This window comes from Haliotis cracherodii, unplaced genomic scaffold, assembly GCF_022045235.1.
Source record: "Haliotis cracherodii isolate W230 unplaced genomic scaffold, xgHalCrac1.p SCAF_4, whole genome shotgun sequence".
Lineage (NCBI taxonomy): Eukaryota > Metazoa > Mollusca > Gastropoda > Lepetellida > Haliotidae > Haliotis > Haliotis cracherodii.
In genome coordinates this window covers 66286835-66304570 of record NW_027266297.1, presented here as the reverse complement: position 1 = coordinate 66304570, position 17736 = coordinate 66286835, and the positions used below count along the sequence as shown (strand labels likewise).

General features: G+C 42.9%; 1 protein-coding gene across 1 annotated transcript; it reads left to right on the top strand.

Annotated features, from left to right (window-relative positions):
- The first annotated feature begins 226 nt into the window (after positions 1-226).
- Positions 227-17509, top strand: LOC139479612 (receptor-type tyrosine-protein phosphatase eta-like). Its single transcript, XM_071262450.1, has 14 exons — positions 227-293; positions 1349-1942; positions 8371-8443; positions 9211-9275; positions 10322-10398; positions 11166-11253; positions 12229-12302; positions 13426-13462; positions 14076-14173; positions 14394-14519; positions 15065-15216; positions 15764-15899; positions 16963-17090; positions 17221-17509. Exons 1-14 carry the CDS (start codon positions 227-229, stop codon positions 17507-17509), a joined length of 2004 nt encoding a protein of 667 aa, XP_071118551.1.
- The last annotated feature ends 227 nt before the right edge of the window (positions 17510-17736 follow it).

Below are 17736 nucleotides of genomic sequence, written 5' to 3'. Positions count from 1 at the left end.
TTTCTTAGTTATGGGCCAGTCGTCAATCTATAAACACCGCCCAAATCGGTATTAGGTTTCCAAAAGGAAAGCACCGATACACTTGACCGTGTGACTCTGTTGCAGGTTACCTGGCGCCTGTACCCCTCCCCTCTCCAGCATACACGTATGAGTGGAGACAAGGCTGTACATGGAACATCTCTGTATTGTTTACCATCCAGGTCGACGCCGTGTCCATGGGGATAGAATGCAGGCCACGTGGCTCGCTACCTTGTCCGCTGTAATCATCCTGATTGGTCCAAGGATCCCATGCAGTAAGATTTAATGACGTAATATACTGTACTTGAGTGAGTGAATATGGTTTTACGCCGCTTTTAGCAATATTCGAGCAATATCACGGCGGGGACACCAGAAATGGGCTTCACACATTGTACCCATGTTGGGATTCGAACCCGGGTCTTCGGCGTGACGAGCGAACGCTTTAACCACAAGGCTACCCAACCGCCCCTACTGTACTTGAAATTAGCTGGCCAGCAAAAGCAAGTATACACTAATGTTGGTTTTAGGGTGGCAATAATTATACAAACAAGAAATGGTTATTCGATGGTGATGTATTTGATACGGGTATCAGAGGCCATACTTCATGCATCGTATCAGGTGAGGTGAGGTGAAATGGGGTTTAACGTCGCGTCCAAGATTATTGCACTTATATAGAGACGTGCATGCGCACGCGCGCGTGTGTGCGTGTGTGTGTGTGTGTGTGTGTGTGTGTGTGTGTGTGTGTGTGTGTGTGTGCTTGTACTAGTCCGGACTGATGCCGCTATTATAGTGCTAGCTCACTGAGATACCATGCCGCAGTTTAACATGAATACCACACTCAGACACAGTATACTGACATCGAGCCGACCAGTCCTTGTTTTAGCCCCTTAATGCCGAGCGCCAGACAGGGTAACAACAAGTACCATCTTTTAACGTCGTTTGGTATGACGCAGCTGGGGATCGAACCCCGGACCTTCCGCTCTCTGGGCGGACGCTCTACCATTACACCACGGAAGCGGTCAGTGATTATGTCACAGCAAGTGTCTGTGTTCAGCCTAGTAACGTTTGCAAGTTTTAGATTAAATCCAATTTTTTAGTGTATTGTTTCTTTTCCCCGGCAGTGTATCTCGACAAGAGTAACCGCTCTGTTTATCTTTAACATTTAGTAAGATATCAGAAACAACAGATTTAATAATTGTAGAAAGTGTGCATTGTCCAAAGGGCGATAACAGTTACTTTGTCATGTATTTTGTTGTTTTAAGAAATGTGTTATATCATTTTTAACTCTGTATGTGTGTATCTATGATTGTTCTACCAATTTATATCACAGCATCCTCAGCAAGCACACCATGCAGCAACTGTGACGGTAACAACGTGACCTGTGTTGACGGTGTGTGTCTACCTCGCTGTGTCAGTGTGACGTCATCTGGAGAGTGTCTCCAGTGTCGGGACTCCAGGTTCTATGGTAAACAGTGTGAACATGACTGTCCAGACACCTGTCTCAACTCTCGCTGTCAGATGAACAACACCCGTGTTGTGTGTACAGAGGGATGTGTGGCCGGCAAGAAGGGAGATAACTGTGGTGTGAACTGTCCTACAGCCTGCACACAGTGTGAACGTTATGGTGATGGTTGTACAGGACCATGTCAGGATCCCCGGTATTACGGTCCACACTGTAGAACACCTTGTTCCTCCAGCTGTACAGATGGATGTAATCGGATCACAGGGGAGTGTGACAGCTGTGAGCCAGGTTACACGGGGACATATTGTAATGATACCTGTCCCCCCAACTGTAGAGGTGGATGTGATAAAGTCATGGAGGAGTGTGGCAGCTGTAAGCCAAGTTACACAGGGGACAAGTGCGATGTCTCCTGTCCCTGCAACTGTAGCGTTGGATGTGACAAAGACACGGGGGCGTCAAGTGGTAAGTTGTAATCCCATTAGGACCATATTGGTATTTTGGTTGTTTTTTCTCTTTAAAAGTCGTAATTACGAGAATGAAGTCGTAATTATGAGAGAAAAAAATCGTAATTACGACTTTTGATTTCATAATGACGACTGTATTCTCGTAATTACGTCTTTTAAAAGATAATGTAGAGATGCATTGTGACACTTTTAGTCGGTTTACAGGTATGTATTGTGGGAGTTATAGTCGGGTCACAGGGATGTATTGTTACAGTTGTACTCAGTTTACGAGGATGTATTGTGTTAGTAATGGTCGGTTCACAGGGATGTATTGTGAAAGTTATGGTCGCTTTACAAGGATGTATTGTGAAAGTTATGGTAGCTTTACAAGGATGTATTGTGACTGTTATAATCGGTTCACAGGGATGTATTGTGAAAGTTATGGTCGCTTTACAAGGATGTATTGTGGAAGTTATGGTAGATTCACAAGGATGTATTGTGACTGTTATAATCGGTTCACAGGGATGTATTGTGAAAGTTATGGTAGCTTTACAAGGATGTATTGTGACTGTTATAATCGGTTCACAGGGATGTATTGTGAAAGTTATGGTCGCTTTACAAGGATGTATAGTGGAAGTTATGGTAGCTTCACAAGGATGTATTGTGACTGTTAAAATCGGTTCACAGGGATGTATTGTGAAAGTTATGGAAGCTTTACGGGGATGTATTGTGCGAGTAATGGTCGGTTCACAGGGATGTATTGTGACTGTTATAGTCGGGTCACAGGGATGTATTATGACTGTTTTAGTCTGTTTACAGGGATGTATTGTGGGAGTTATATTCGGGTCACAGGGATGTATTGTGACAGTTTTCCTTAGTTTACGAGGATGTATTGTGTTAGTAATGGTCGGTTCACAGGGATGTATTGTGAAAGTTAAGGTCGCTTTACAAGGATGTTTTGTGAAAGTTATGGTAGCTTTACAAGGATGTATTGTGACTGTTATAGTCTTTTCACAGGGATGTATTGTGAAAGTTATGGTAGCTTTACAAGGATGTATTGTGAGAGTTACGGTCGGTTCACGGGGATGCATTGTGACAGTTATAGTCAGTTTACAGGGATGTATTATGGGAGTTATAGTAGGGTCACAGGGATGTATTGTGACACTTTTTAGTCGGTACACAGGGATGTATTGTGACAGTTTTACTCATTTTACGAGAATATATTGTGTTAGTAATGGTCGGTTCACAGGGATGTATTGTGAAAGTTAAGGTCGCTTTACAAGGATATATTGTGACTCTTATAGTCGGTTCACAGGAGATGTATTGTGAAAGTTATGGTAGCTTTACAAGGATGTATTGTGACTGTTATAGTCGGTTCACAGGGATGTATTGTGAAAGTTATGGTAGCTTTACGAGGATGTATTGTGAGAGTTATGGTCGGTTCATAGGGATGTATTGTGACTGTTATAATCGGTTCACAGGGATGTATTGTGAAAGTTATGGTAGCTTTACAAGGATGTATTGTGAAAGTTATGGTAGCTTCACAAGGATGTATTGTGACTGTTATAATCGGTTCACAGGGATGTATTGTGAAAGTTATGGTAGCTTTACGGGGATGTATTGTGCGAGTAATGGTCGGTTCACAGGGATGTATTGTGACTGTTATAGTCGGGTCACAGGGATGTATTGTGACAGTTATGGTCGGTTCACAGGGATGCATTATGACTGTTTTAGTCTGTTTACAGGGATGTATTGTGGGAGTTATAGTCGGGTCACAGGGATGTATTGTGACAGTTTTACTTAGTTTACGAGGATGTGTTGTGTTAGTAATGGTCGGTTTACAGGGATGTATTGTGAAAGTTAAGGTCGCTTTACAAGGATGTATTGTGAAAGTTATGGTAGCTTTACAAGGATGTATTGTGACTGTTATAGTCTTTTCACAGGGATGTATTGTGAAAGTTATGGTAGCTTTACAAGGATGTATTGTGAGAGTTACGGTCGGTTCACGGGGATGCATTGTGACAGTTATAGTCGGTTTACAGGGATGTATTATGGGAGTTATAGTAGGGTCACAGGGATGTATTGTGACACTTTTTAGTCGGTACACAGGGATGTATTGTGACAGTTTTACTCATTTTACGAGAATCTATTGTGTTAGTAATGGTCGGTTCACAGGGATGTATTGTGAAAGTTAAGGTCGCTTTACAAGGATATATTGTGACTCTTATAGTCGGTTCACAGGAGATGTATTGTGAAAGTTATGGTAGCTTTACAAGGATGTATTGTGACTGTTATAGTCGGTTCACAGGGATGTATTGTGAAAGTTATGGTAGCTTTACGAGGATGTATTGTGAGAGTTATGGTCGGTTCATAGGGATGTATTGCGACTGTTATTGTTGGGTCACAGGGATGTATTGTGACAGTTATGGTCGCTTTACAAGGATGTTTTGTGACATTTATAGTCGTGTCACAGGGATGTATTGTGAGAGTTTTAGTCGTGTTACAGTGATGTGTTGTGAGAGTTATAGTCGAGTTACAGGGATGTATTGTGACAGTTTTAGTCGGGATACAGGGATGTTTTGTGAGAGTTATAGTCGGGTTACAGTGATGTATTTTGATATCTTTTAGTTGGTTCACAGGGATGTATTGTGACAGCTGTACTTGGTTGACGGGGATGTATTGTGAGAGTTATGGTCGGTTCACAGGGATGTATTGTGACTGTTATAGTCGGTTTACAGGGATGTATTGTGGCAGTTATGGTCGGTTCACCGGGATGTATAATGAGAGTTTTAGTCGGGTTACAGGGATGTTTTGTGAGAGTTATAGTCGGGTGACAGTGATGTATTTTGACACCTTTTAGTTGGTTCACAGGGATGTATTGTGACAGCTGTACTTGGTTGACGGGGATGTATTGTGCCAGATATGGTCGGGTTACAGGGATGCATTGTGAGAGATATAGTCGGGTGACAGTGATGTATTGTGAGAGTTATATTCGGGTTACAGGGATTGATTGTGACACTTTTGAGTCGGTTCACAGCGATATATTATGACAGTTTTTCTCAGTTTACGGGGATGTATTGTGAGAGTTATGGTCGGTTCACAGGGATGTGTTGTGACTGTTAGAGTCGGTTCACAGGGATGCATTGTGAAAGTTATGGTCGCTTTACAAGGATGTATTGTGAAAGTTATGGTCGCTTTACAAGGATGTATTGTGAAAGTTATGGTAGCTTTACAAGGATGTATTGTGAAAGTTATGGTAGCTTTACAAGGATGTATTGTGACTGTTATAGTCGGTTCACATGGATGTATTGGGAAAGTTATGGTCGTTTTACAAGAATGTATTGTGACTCTTATAATGGGTTCACAGTGATGTATTGGGAAAGTTATGGTCGCTTTAAAAGGATGCATTGTGAGCTATAATCGGTTCACAAGGACGTATTGTGAAAGTTATGGTCGGGTTACAGGGATGTATTGTGCCAGTTATGGTCGCGTTACAGGGATGTTTTGTGCCAGTTATGGTCGGGTTACAGGGATGTATTGTGCCAGTTATGGTCGCGTTACAGGGATGTATTGTGCCAGTTATGGTCGCGTCACATGGATGTATTGTGCCAGCTATGGTTGCGTTACAGGGATGCATTGTTTGTATTATGGTTGGGTTACAGTGAGGCATAATTAAAGTTGTTGGTGGCATAGCAGGTACTTAATAAATACAGTTATTTACGTTGATAGAAATGTGTAGGTTCGTATATGACAGTTATGGTAGAGGCGTTTTGATTGCGTTTCATACAACTTAAATTCGTTTTACTAAGTACTGTTTATGACGAAACATGGACGATCGCTTGGTGTAGTCATCTTACTGTTCGTATACCCATCCATTAGCACACATTCCATAAATTTACTCTTCAAAAGGGTAGGGAATACTCAGAAATAACTTAGAATTTCCAAAATTGTAACATATATTGGTTTCCTAGTAATAGTTCTATGATAATAATGAACAAACTGGGAACACTTTACAACTTGTAGTGATGTATGACAGTAGATGTTATGAACGCCCGCGATAGGGAGAAGTTGGGAAATTTCAAAGTTGAAGTTTCTGGATCAGTAGTGCGAAATACCGCCACGATTAGTCTAACATCCATTCACTAGACGAGCATACTGCTTATGTGAGTGTCCCAATAGCGATTTGAGGGAGCTTGTCCTACTCCTCTTGCAGCGCCTTGCCCAGGTAAGCCATCGTCGTCGGCGGCCTATGACGTTGACGTACACGTTCCAGGCATTCTATGGATGGTGTGCTGCTGGAGGTGGGCATTGGCGATCAGTGCACGGTGATCGAGGGCGTTCTCGTCCTGAAAACGCCTCGCAAAGGGGACAACAAAAGGTGTCAGTATGTTGACCCGATGTTACAGATGGTACCTTCTTTGCACAATATGGAGTGGGGTTCGGTCGGTCATAATGACACCTGACAACTGTCATGAGATCTCAGGTTGACATTGGCTTGAAGTTCATTTCGACGTCGCCAGACACGACCACGCCTATCAGGGAAGTGCAAAGTTAATCAATAATTGACAGAAATAATGGTCCGCAGAGATTAATCGACCTTCCTTTAAAGTGTCTAAATCAGGAATGACACCTGCAGATGTGTTTGGCGCTACTGTGTGAGGCACGTGCAAACTGAAGGTAGTGTTTTCAGACATAAACGTTCCGTCACAGGATGTTATCTTTAATACTTTGTATTTACATTATATTTCGTGTTCCCCTAAGTGTATAATTTGCTTTTTTCAACAGAACAGAGTGTAAACTAGTTCGCACTGTGTACAGTTCCAAATGCTGTTGAAGGAGCAAACATTCTTCTGACTAGAGGGTCTGGAGGGTCTAGAGGGTCAAGAGGGTCTAGAGGATCTAGAGGGTCTAGAGGGGTCTGGAGGGTCTAGAGGGTCTTGAGTGCCTAGAGGGTCAAGAGGGTATTGAGGGTCCAGAGGGTCTGGAGGGTCAAGAGGGTCTGGAGGGTCAAGAGGGTCTAGAGGGTCTGGCGGGTTTCATTTGGCCTTTGTCCTTCTTGTGGACATGCCTGTAATGATGTCTTTGGTATGCCGGAAACAGACTCAAGACACTGACTGGCAGTTCGATGATCAGAAAGACTGCCAGCGTCCCAAATTTATAATTTAATTCATATGACATCGTTGTACATGTAGCAGGGCGTGGAGTCATCCCACAGATGACATCCTTACCTTGTCAGCTTGCTGATTGGGTTAACCTCTTTGGTGAAGTGACTCGGAAATTTTATGGCCGCTACATTGGCGCCCAACGTGGGGGCTGAGCATGTTCATATTACATTTGAGGAAAATAAGCCTCAGTACCCTACTATGCGGCCCGGGACGTGACTTTCGTTGACGAGGGAGCATTATCAGGGCGTGGAGTCGTCCCACAGATGACATCCTTACATTGTCAGCTTGCCGACGGGGTTAACCTCTTTGGTCATGTGGACAAGGCGTCCGACCTCGGATCAGAAGGTCGGTGGTTCGAATCGCATCACGGGACTCGGAAATTTTATGGCCGCTACATACACAACAACCCAGTGATCCTTGTGTGACGCTCACTCGTCGTAAACAGATACTTTCCAAATATTTTCATGTTTCTAATCAAGGTGCTCACGAGATATGATACACTTCGCGAAGTAAAACCCGTTAAATCACAATATAGGTTTTGATTACTGATCAGATCGCCTTGACTGGGCGCCGCCATTTTGTTTGAAGCAAATGCATGTGATACGAGAGGTGGAATTTGATTGTCATTAGTAGGGACATTGAATGGACATAACTCGTAATAGCCACGGGTGACGCTACGATCGATATTTTCCAAATCTTTTCATGTGTATAATCAAGGTGCTCAAGTAATTTGACGCTTTTTTGCTAGGTAGGACTCGTTTAATTACAATAGGCACACACACACACACATTCACACAAATACGCACCCATACACAAAGACGAAGACATACATATATACACATACGCAGACACACACACACACACACACATACATAGACAGACGCAGACACATATACTCACACATACAATTAGACTCAGACATACACATACATACGCAGACACACACATACACACGGACGCAGACACACATACAGAGAGAGACACATACGCGCACATACACACAAGCTCAGATACACACATACACAGACAAACGCAGACATGTACAGGTAGACATACACAAACGCAGACACACATATATACGCAGACACACACGCATTTATTTTGCCATTGTCTTCCAAAGCGTTTGAGTCAATATATTTAGATACTGAATCACTGTTTAAATGACCAGCAGACAGCCACAGCTGTTAGCGAGAGGCCAATACATACGAGATATATTTGTGCATGTATTCTGTGACTTGATCATGACCATCTGACCGGTATGTAATGAACACGTTTGTTTCAGCCAACGCTGGAGCCACGTATGTTGTACTTGCCGCCATCGCCATCCTCATCCTCGTTGTCATCGTGTACAGAAGGTGCGCAGTTCATTGTATTCGTGTATACTCCAAGACTCCAGTTAGAGAATACCACCCCCATAAGCAGAATAACATCAATATAAGCCTCACTGGATGCTTTACCGTTCACCCATTCGTGACCAACTCGTGTTATTCCGGGACAAGCCGAATAGCGACTCGTTTCCCTCTCGTGGCCATTTTTGAGACCGGGTTCTGTCTTAGCCCAAACGGGCATACCTAAAACAATTGTCAACTCGTTGCGTAATGGTTCACATATATTTTCCCATATATTTTATATATTTCAGATGCAATTTAAAGCACATCTGGACATGCGTAGTTATACAGTATGATTGAACATATTTAACTGTGTCATGGGTATATTTTTAGATGCAAGACATATGTAAAATCAAAAATGATTTCTGGGGGATTCTTTGACGAAGAACTTGAAATCACACGCACATTCTGATTGGTTTGTCGTATTTTCGCACATTATATTCATCGATAGGGGAATGAGTCTTCTTGCAGGTTACGGAAAGGGGCGAGCGGTTACGAATGACCGTTTACCGTCAAGGCGACATAAAGTAGGGAACATGTTATTAAGGGTATGTCGTTCCATGTTGGTCCCTGAAACCATTTATGGAACTTTTATCGTCAGCCCGATGCGTGTCACGCTCAACAGGACCCACCCCGCAACGAAGAAGGGATCGCGCTTTACGTTGTCTTGTTTATTTATCATCTTGCGGATTTCACGATTATAAGAATACCAAGTGCCTTTTTTTCAAACAAAGGCGACGCAAAGGAAGACAGCAGAACCAAAAAGGAACTCCTAATCCAACTTACACATCGTGTTCGGGTAAGAATATAGCCAATAGACAATCGATCTAAACTAATCAATATGGTGTAAGTATGACTTTTGAGAGTTCATTTTACCTAAATTAACCCAATCAAAGGATTTTGTCACCAAAGGGATAAAATGTATCTTATGAACCTATTTGTGCAAAATTTAATTTCCCACCATGTTCGAGGTCCAATTGAACAAAATACATTAAACTACGGTTATAACGAACTCAAAGGGACCACAAATTTTAGTTCATAGAAACCGTAGTTCTTTACACGCATATATACAGCATAACTACAGCAAAAAGTCGGGACAAAATGTAAGTTCGTTATATCCGTCAGTTCGTTATAAGCGTGTTCGTTATAAGCGTAGTTTCATGTATGTGCATGTGGAATATAATTCAGAACTATGCCTATTTCACGTAAAGTTTCATCATGGAATATCACTTACATCGACTTCCTTGGATTCATAGATGGACAGGACAGTGTGACATGTGTCCATCCTCCTGAGTTATGTCCCTTCTATGTCCCTCCTATTGACCAATCAGATTCCCCTCTCATATCACTTGCATTGGTCTTACCCCGAGAAGTGCATCAGATCACTCGAGCACCTTGATTAAAAACATGAAAAGATTTGCAAAATATCTGTCAACGCCCAGTCGACCGAAATCTGCATGTTGAAATCTATGTTGTTTACGAAACATGTGACTAGTTCGTTACGCGATTTTGATTGGACCATGCAAAGACTCGTTAATGCAGCCAAAATGTAACTCCGGAATTCCAGCCTAGTTCGGCAAGGGTAGAAACTGCACTTTAATAGTCAGTTAAAGCCCTTGCCCCGGGGAGATGACAGATGTCATGTAACTGGGATTTTACTGCATGCAATGGGATTTTACTGTTTTCGAAGTTACATACATGTTAATCTGCATGTCTTCGTGACCGGAAAATGTAAGACACATAACGAGATTTAACATTAGGATAAGACGTAAATTCTGCAAACGAATGTATACATGCAACCTAAGTGTGCATTCGGTACATATTAATCATATGTTCATCTTCCAGTCTATACACTAGGCGGGGACATGTGTGATGAGCTGAACGGGGACACGTCGAAGGAGGTCATGGAGGGGGAGTTTAAAGTAGGTATACTTCAAGGTTCTAAATATCATCAACCGTACGAGGGGCACGGGGGGGGGGGGTCAGTCGTCTAATTGCCGCAGTTTTGCGTCCCTTGGGCACGCCAGAAAACTATGATTGTTGGTTCGAATCCCGGTTCGCCCTGATTATGTTTCTAGGTTTGTCAGCACCATACCAGCTCGTGGGTTTCACCGAAGTGGTAAATGCCTGAGACCTGCATCACTTCGGGCTTTCCTCCCACATTAAGCTGAGACGCCGTGATATAACTGGAATATTGTTAAAGGCGGCGTTAAATCAAACTCATTCACTCACTCAACCGTACGATAAAAAAATAATGTGTTGTCATATGGCGAGTGGATGATCTGTGGTTAACGCTGCTAAAATTTGGAGGCTTACGTCCTTGGTGCAAATATAATGTTTATCAGCAAGGGATCTTAACATAGGATGGATGTGCGATTCGAACCACACACCCGGGTGCCGTTGTACGAAGCGATCTTAGCGCTAAGGTGATCGTTACTCCCATACCATATCATAGACTTACGACAGTCGTAGCGTTAAGGTTGTGTTGTACAACGGCACCTAGGACCTTAAGGTACATACCTGCACATGGAACTCCCTAATATATAGATCGGGGAGTGCTGTATGACTCGGCTGATTCTGTGTCTCAAACCCGACCAACTTTTGCCAAGTCAATATTCAAGCATTTTTCTCCATGACATATTGCTCTCTGCGGCTGTAAACACTACAAGCTATTATGTTTCTGTTTTAGAAACTGCCTTCTTCAAATATAAAACCAGTAGATTGTGCCTCCTTGGACGAAAACGAAGGGAAGAACAGATACAAAGATATCCTTCCATGTATGTAATTATATATCCTGCTGTACTCTTTATCAAGAGTCATTTTACAAAAGAAATTTATACTTACTTTAATCAATCTTAGATAGGTAGAATTTTGCGGTTCGTTATGGAACTTCTACTTTGAGTAAATGTTCGAAATTGGAGTTTATTGATATCTATGCTTGCTGAGCCTTTTCGCGAACTCCAGGTGTCATCACCATTTTTTCAGCGATCCATAATTATATATTCACTGTTTGGGCTTCTGCGCCAAATCGGACAGGAGAGCGGAAGGTCCGGGGTTCGATCTCCGGCCGCGTCATACCAAAAGACGTTAAAAGATGGTACTTGTTGTTACCCTGTCTGGCGCTCGGCATTAAGGGGCTAAAAGGCTGGTCGGCTCGGAGTCAGTATACTTTGTCTGAGTGGGGTATTCATGTTAAACTGCGGCATGGTATCTCAGTGAGCTAGCACTATAAATCGGCATCAGTCCGGACTAGTACAAGCAGCCACACAAACACACACACGTACATGCACGTCGCTATATAAGTGTAATAATCTTGGACGCGACGTTAAACCCCATTTCACCTCACCTCACCTCACCTCACCTCACCTCACCTCACCTCACATCACATCACCTCTGCGCCAAATTGAGTCTGTTTTGGTGGATAATCGAGACTGGTCTCTGGCGTTGACGTTTTCAACTTCACATTCAATTTCGAGGTTTAATCATATCTAAAACATACAGATTCACACGGAGTACTTTTCTCTGATGTTGTTCAGCTTTATCACCCTATTTTCGAAATAGTCTCCATGTCACGTGTTCCTTAACAGTAGCATCAAACAGACATGGCGGATAGATATCTGATAAAATGCATGTCCCATTTGCTTGTTACACACGCGTGTCCCGCCAACTGCTATTGTTATCGCCGTTATTGCAGAGAAACAGTTCAATCCTGCCACAAAAACAGCATAAGATGTTATTTTTGGTATTTACAGTTGATGCTACACGAGTACCCCTTGAGATTGAAAATGAAGATGACAGCGACTACATCAACGCCTCCTACATAGATGTAAGTTATGAAGAATTTAGTTTGGTTCTTGTTAGATTTTGTGTGGTTCTTGTATTTAGTGTGGTTCTTGTTTTTAGTAAGACCGGCATCACTACCCGCTACCCACAGTTACCGCCTCCGTGGTCTAGTGGTAGAGCGCCCGACCGGAGAGCTGAAAGTCCGGGGTTCGATTCCCGGCCGCGTCATACCAAAAAATGTCAAAAGATGGTACTTGTTGTTACCCTGTCTGGCGCTCGACATTACTCATTAAGGGACGAAAACATGGACTGCTCGGCTCGGAGTCAGTATACTGTGTCTGAATGGGGTAATTATGTTAAACTGCGGCACGACATCTCAGTGAGCTAGCTCTATAAATCGGCATCAGTGCTGACTAGTACAAGCAGACACGCGCATGCACGTGGCCATATAAGTGTAATAATCTTGGACGCAACGTTAAACCAAATTTCCCCTAATCTCACCTACGCGTTACTGGAATGAGTGAGTTCGGCTTAACGCCGCTTTTAAAATTATTCCAGTTATATCACGGCGTGTCAGCTTAATGTGGGAGGAAAAACCGAAGTGATGCAGGTCTCAGACGTTAACCACTTCGGTGAAACCCACGAGCACGGGTATGGTGCTGACAAACCTAGAAACATAATCGGTGCGAACCGGGATTCGAACCCATAATCATAGGTTTCTGGCGTGTTCAAGGGACGCAACTCTGCACAGCGAATCGCGGTGTCTTAGAAGACTTGGCCAACGTGTCCCCAGGCGTTACTAGGGGTGAGATGAGGAGAAATTGGCTTTAAAGTTTATAGTGATAGCCCACTGAGATACCATGCCACAGTTTAACATGAATACCCTACTCAGACACAGTATACTGACTCCGAGCCGACCAGTCCTTGTTTTAGCCCCTTAATGTCGAGCGCCAGACAGGGTAACTGCAAGTACCATCTTTTAACATCTTTTGGTATGACGCGGTCGGGGACCGAACCTCGGACCTTCCGCTCTCCGGGCGGACGCTCTACCACTGGACCACGGAGGCGGTCTGATATCACTGGAATAATGCTAACAGCTCAACAAAACTGGCTTAATAATGTATTGGGAGTTACACAGTTACTCATGGAGATTCCATCCCCCACAGGGATACATGGACCAGACCCGCTATGTTGCAACCCAAGGTACGTGGAGACTTTCATGGGTTTGGTAAACTACTTTCTTCCTCATCTCCACACATATCATAATACTGCCAATGGACATACTCGTGTCTATCCTACTAAGTCGACATTCAAATGTCTTCTTAGTTCAATATGACTATGCCAATACTCATGTCAATCGGAACAGAACAACTAACTCATGTCATTACGGGAATTCTTTTTTCGCTTTTATATGGATATAGTTACGAATTCATTTCAATATTTCTTGCGTTTATGGCCTCATATAAACGTGTTAACAGGTTTTAACGTTTCTAACTCCACAAACGCTAAAAAATATTTAAGTCAATTCATTTGAATAAATACGTCAACAATAATTACTTGACAGACTGCTTATTTCACCATTAACACAAAAACCAAAAGTACGAAATCGGTGACATCATTTAGCGCTAAAATGCAACACAAGCCCCGCCCATTCTATTATAAGCCAATCAAGAATCAAAAGCCCGCCAGTGGGCGTGATTTAATTATGTTTTGGTGAATTAAAACATAAGGACAGGACAGATTGGTTAACCAATCAAATGCCATGGAATGACATGCAACGTATTTGCTATAGATAGCCTTGAAAACCTTTCTACAGGGCCCTTGGAACACACAAAGAACGACTTCTGGAGGATGATATGGCAGCTGAACACCGCCAAGATTGTCATGGTTACTAACCTCATGGAGTCGGGGAAGGTCAGAATACATTATGTCAGCTTCTTGTGAAAATAATAATAATCAAGATGTCTCCTACCATGAAGTGATGATATCGTCGACGTTCATGTACAAATATATTTTGAACTGCCGATACAAAAATCTTTACTCGCCATCATGTCATCACATTAGGGATCATGAGCAAATAATAGTACTACTACATTAATAACCCTATATATAAATATATCATCCATTCTCTCAGTTTAAGTGCTACGGGTACTGGCCATTCTGCAGCTCTGAGTCCACGATGTACGGCAGTATAAGTGTTCAGTGCGCGAAAGAGGAAGTCTATGAGACCTACACCCTCCGCTCAATGGCGATCTGGAAGGTAGGTGACCTACACCCAGGGCTTCCTGTTCATATGGAAATAGGTGACCTGAAACACACGTCCGCTTCCTGGCCATCTCGAAGTTAGGTGACCCACATCCTCCGCCCCGTGGCCTTTGTGAACACAGGTGACCTTTTGGAAGGTTTCTGGCCATATGGAAGGTAGGTGACCTATTTTCTGAGCTCCCTGGACATCCGGCCTTCTGGAAGTTAGGTGACCTACACCCTCCACTCCGTGGCAATCTGGATGACAGGTGACCTACACCCTCCGATTCTGACCATCTGCCATATAGTAGGTAGCTTCAACTTCCAATCCCTGGCCATATACTCGTTGGGTTACCTACACCTTCCATCCACTGGTTCTATAGTAGGCGGGAGAGCTACACCTTCCACCCCCTGGTCCTATAGTAGGCGGGATAGCTACACCCTCCACTCACTAGCCATATAGTACAAATTATGCCTACAACCTATCGACCCGCCCCTAGCAATTTAATGCAAGTGAGCTCTCCGCACCGGTTGAAGCGTTGCTGTTTTATGTCCTTACAGGAAGGTACAGAGACAAGAGTGATCAAGCAGTTCCACTTCACCCAGTGGCCCGACCACGGGGTTCCCAAGGACACTACAGCACTATTACACTTCCACAAAGTAGTGAAGGACACGGCACTACCACTGTCAGGGCCATTAGTGGTTCACTGCAGGTAACAGATATTTATTCCAAATATCTATTTCACGTACAATAAGAAAAACGTATGTATCTTATTAGTAGACAAACACAACTTAATCGTTAACGATGACATTGCCCTTAACTTGTGTAGCGACAGCATATGCTTACACCTGTCGTCAGAATTGGTAACTTGCAATGATTCAAAGTTCTTGAATTAATATATTTGGAATAGTTCTTCTGTCAAATGGAATATGGCATTGACTTTTGTTATCAATATGTACGATCCACACTTTTCACACAGTAATGGATTTGACGAATATGCAGGTTCGTTTTTGCTGAAGCAATTGATTGTGTTGAATACATGACATTTTTTAATGAAAGCAACTTATTTTAATCTTTGTAAGACGTCTCAGAGCTACTTCTTGCTCCTTTATCAGGTGAATGGTGAAGCAAGAAGGAGCTCTGAAATGTCGCACAAAGAATAAAATAAGTTGCTTTCCATTAAAAAGTGTCATGTATTCATGCTCTCCCAACTTCTAAATGCCAATCAAAGTATTCATTGTGTTTCTTGCCCTATGCAGTGCAGGTGTTGGACGGACTGGGACTTTCTTAGCGTTGGACTACTTACTGGACCAGGCGAGGAGCGAGGGTCGAGTCTGTGTCTACAACTGTGTGCAACACTTCCGTAGGAAGAGGATGAAAATGGTTCAGACAAAAGTTAGTTTATTACTAAAAGATTACTAAAATGTCTGACTGAAGTCCTGCGAACTTATGACATATAGTCTGCCTTAAACAACAGACAAACAAACAAACAGCATCTGCAGGTGTTAATCCCTTATCAGAGAAGGTAATTTGGAATAAGTGAGTGAGTGAGTTGGGTTTAACGCCGCTTTTAACATTATTATTAACAGTAATATCACGGCGTGTCAGCTTAATGTGGGAGGAAAGCCCGAAGTGATGCAGGTGTCAGACGTTTACCACATCGGTGAAACCCACAAGCACGGGTATGGTGCTGACAAACCTAGAAACATAATTGGGGCGAACCGGGATTCGAACCCACAATCATAGGTTTCTGGCATGTCCAAGGGACGCAACTCTGCACAGAGAATCGCGGCGCCTTTGACGACTGGGCCACCCGTACCCCCTAATTCGGAATAAAAATCCTTCGAGACATGTTAGCTGCATGCAATGTTCTTTGTGAAACAAGGTAGAGGTATCAAGAGTATTTCACGTTTTTGTTCACGTTTAAAACCACATCACACCTCAAGAATAATATCACGGGAATCCTTTGACCACATACGTTACACAAGATTTCTCGCCTGTGACACTGTTGGTACAATCAGAGGTAGAAGGTGACCAATGGTTATGCATGCGGCAAACATTGCTGTGACGCCCCTCTACAGGGTCAGGTCAACGGCAGACGGTGTTTGTCTTCCTATTTTACTTCCTTAATATATGTTGACCCTAGTGAAATTCAACATAACTGTTTAGTCTCCACAATCGTTATAAAGTGAATAATATTATCACGTTACTTCTAACAGAAAACAAACGGGCTAAAAATGTTCCAATGTTAATGCTGACAAGGACTTTGGTTAAATTGCTGTCATTGACGACATTATCAAATGTTGACCATGTGTTTTATGTTGTCCTGACACTATTAATATCGGTTCGGGATCAATATGCATGTTGTATTCCTGAAGTACAACACTTCAACTTTTTATGTTTATTCAAGAGACACGTTTAAATTTCGAAAGTTTGAGTTTGTGTGATGTATTTTCAGGAGCAGTATATATTCATACACAGCATTCTCCTGGATGCCTTGCAATGTGAACAGACCTTCACTCGTCCCATGGAGCCAGTACACATCCAGTGTGAGACATGCTGGAACCGGCTTAATAATACGCACAGGTGAGTGAGTGAGTGAGTGAGTGCGTAAGTGAGTGAGTGGGTGGGTGGGTGGGGGTGAGTGGGTGGGTGAGTGGGTGAGTGAGTGAATTAAATGCAAAATATTGTACTGTACAGCTGATTTTGATTTTAGGGTCAATATGGACATTTCATCCATTGACAGTGATGAAGAAGATGTCCTGTATGAAAATGTTCCCCATCACTTGGCACGTCAGCTTCAACAAAGAAGTGGAGATGCGGCCTCTCTCCCCGACGTCTGTGACGTGGTCTGTGAAACAATGCCCTTGCTGCCTAGTGAAACAGACATTACAAGCGAGGAGAGGAGCCCGGAAGAGAAGACGGACGACGAGGGAGTAAGGATGAGTTGGGTGTCGCCTCTGTTAGGTACAAGTGACAGGATACAGGAGACAGGTTACGAGTGACAAGTCACCGTTTCGTTCAGCCACATATTCCAGAGCTCCTTGAATACATATTTTGTTCATACTGTGCGTGTGTAGTGATAAGTAGGGCAGTGCATCGTATTGGTAAATTTCGTTTAAGGCCATCCATATCTTGTATATGTTTCTCATTTACAACCTTAACCAGCAAGAGAGAGGGCGGACGAAATATGATTAAAATAATCTGATGTTGTGTATATTATTCTATAACA

Bases quoted from the DNA above. Each gene is read 5' to 3' on its own strand.
- LOC139479612 (XM_071262450.1), top strand. From the start codon at position 227: ATGCAGGCCACGTGGCTCGCTACCTTGTCCGCTGTAATCATCCTGATT. The intron at 12,303-13,425 runs GTAAGTTATGAA...CATCCCCCACAG, and splicing joins TCAACGCCTCCTACATAGAT to GGATACATGGACCAGACCCG. The intron at 17,091-17,220 runs GTGAGTGAGTGA...TTTTGATTTTAG, and splicing joins CGGCTTAATAATACGCACAG to GGTCAATATGGACATTTCAT.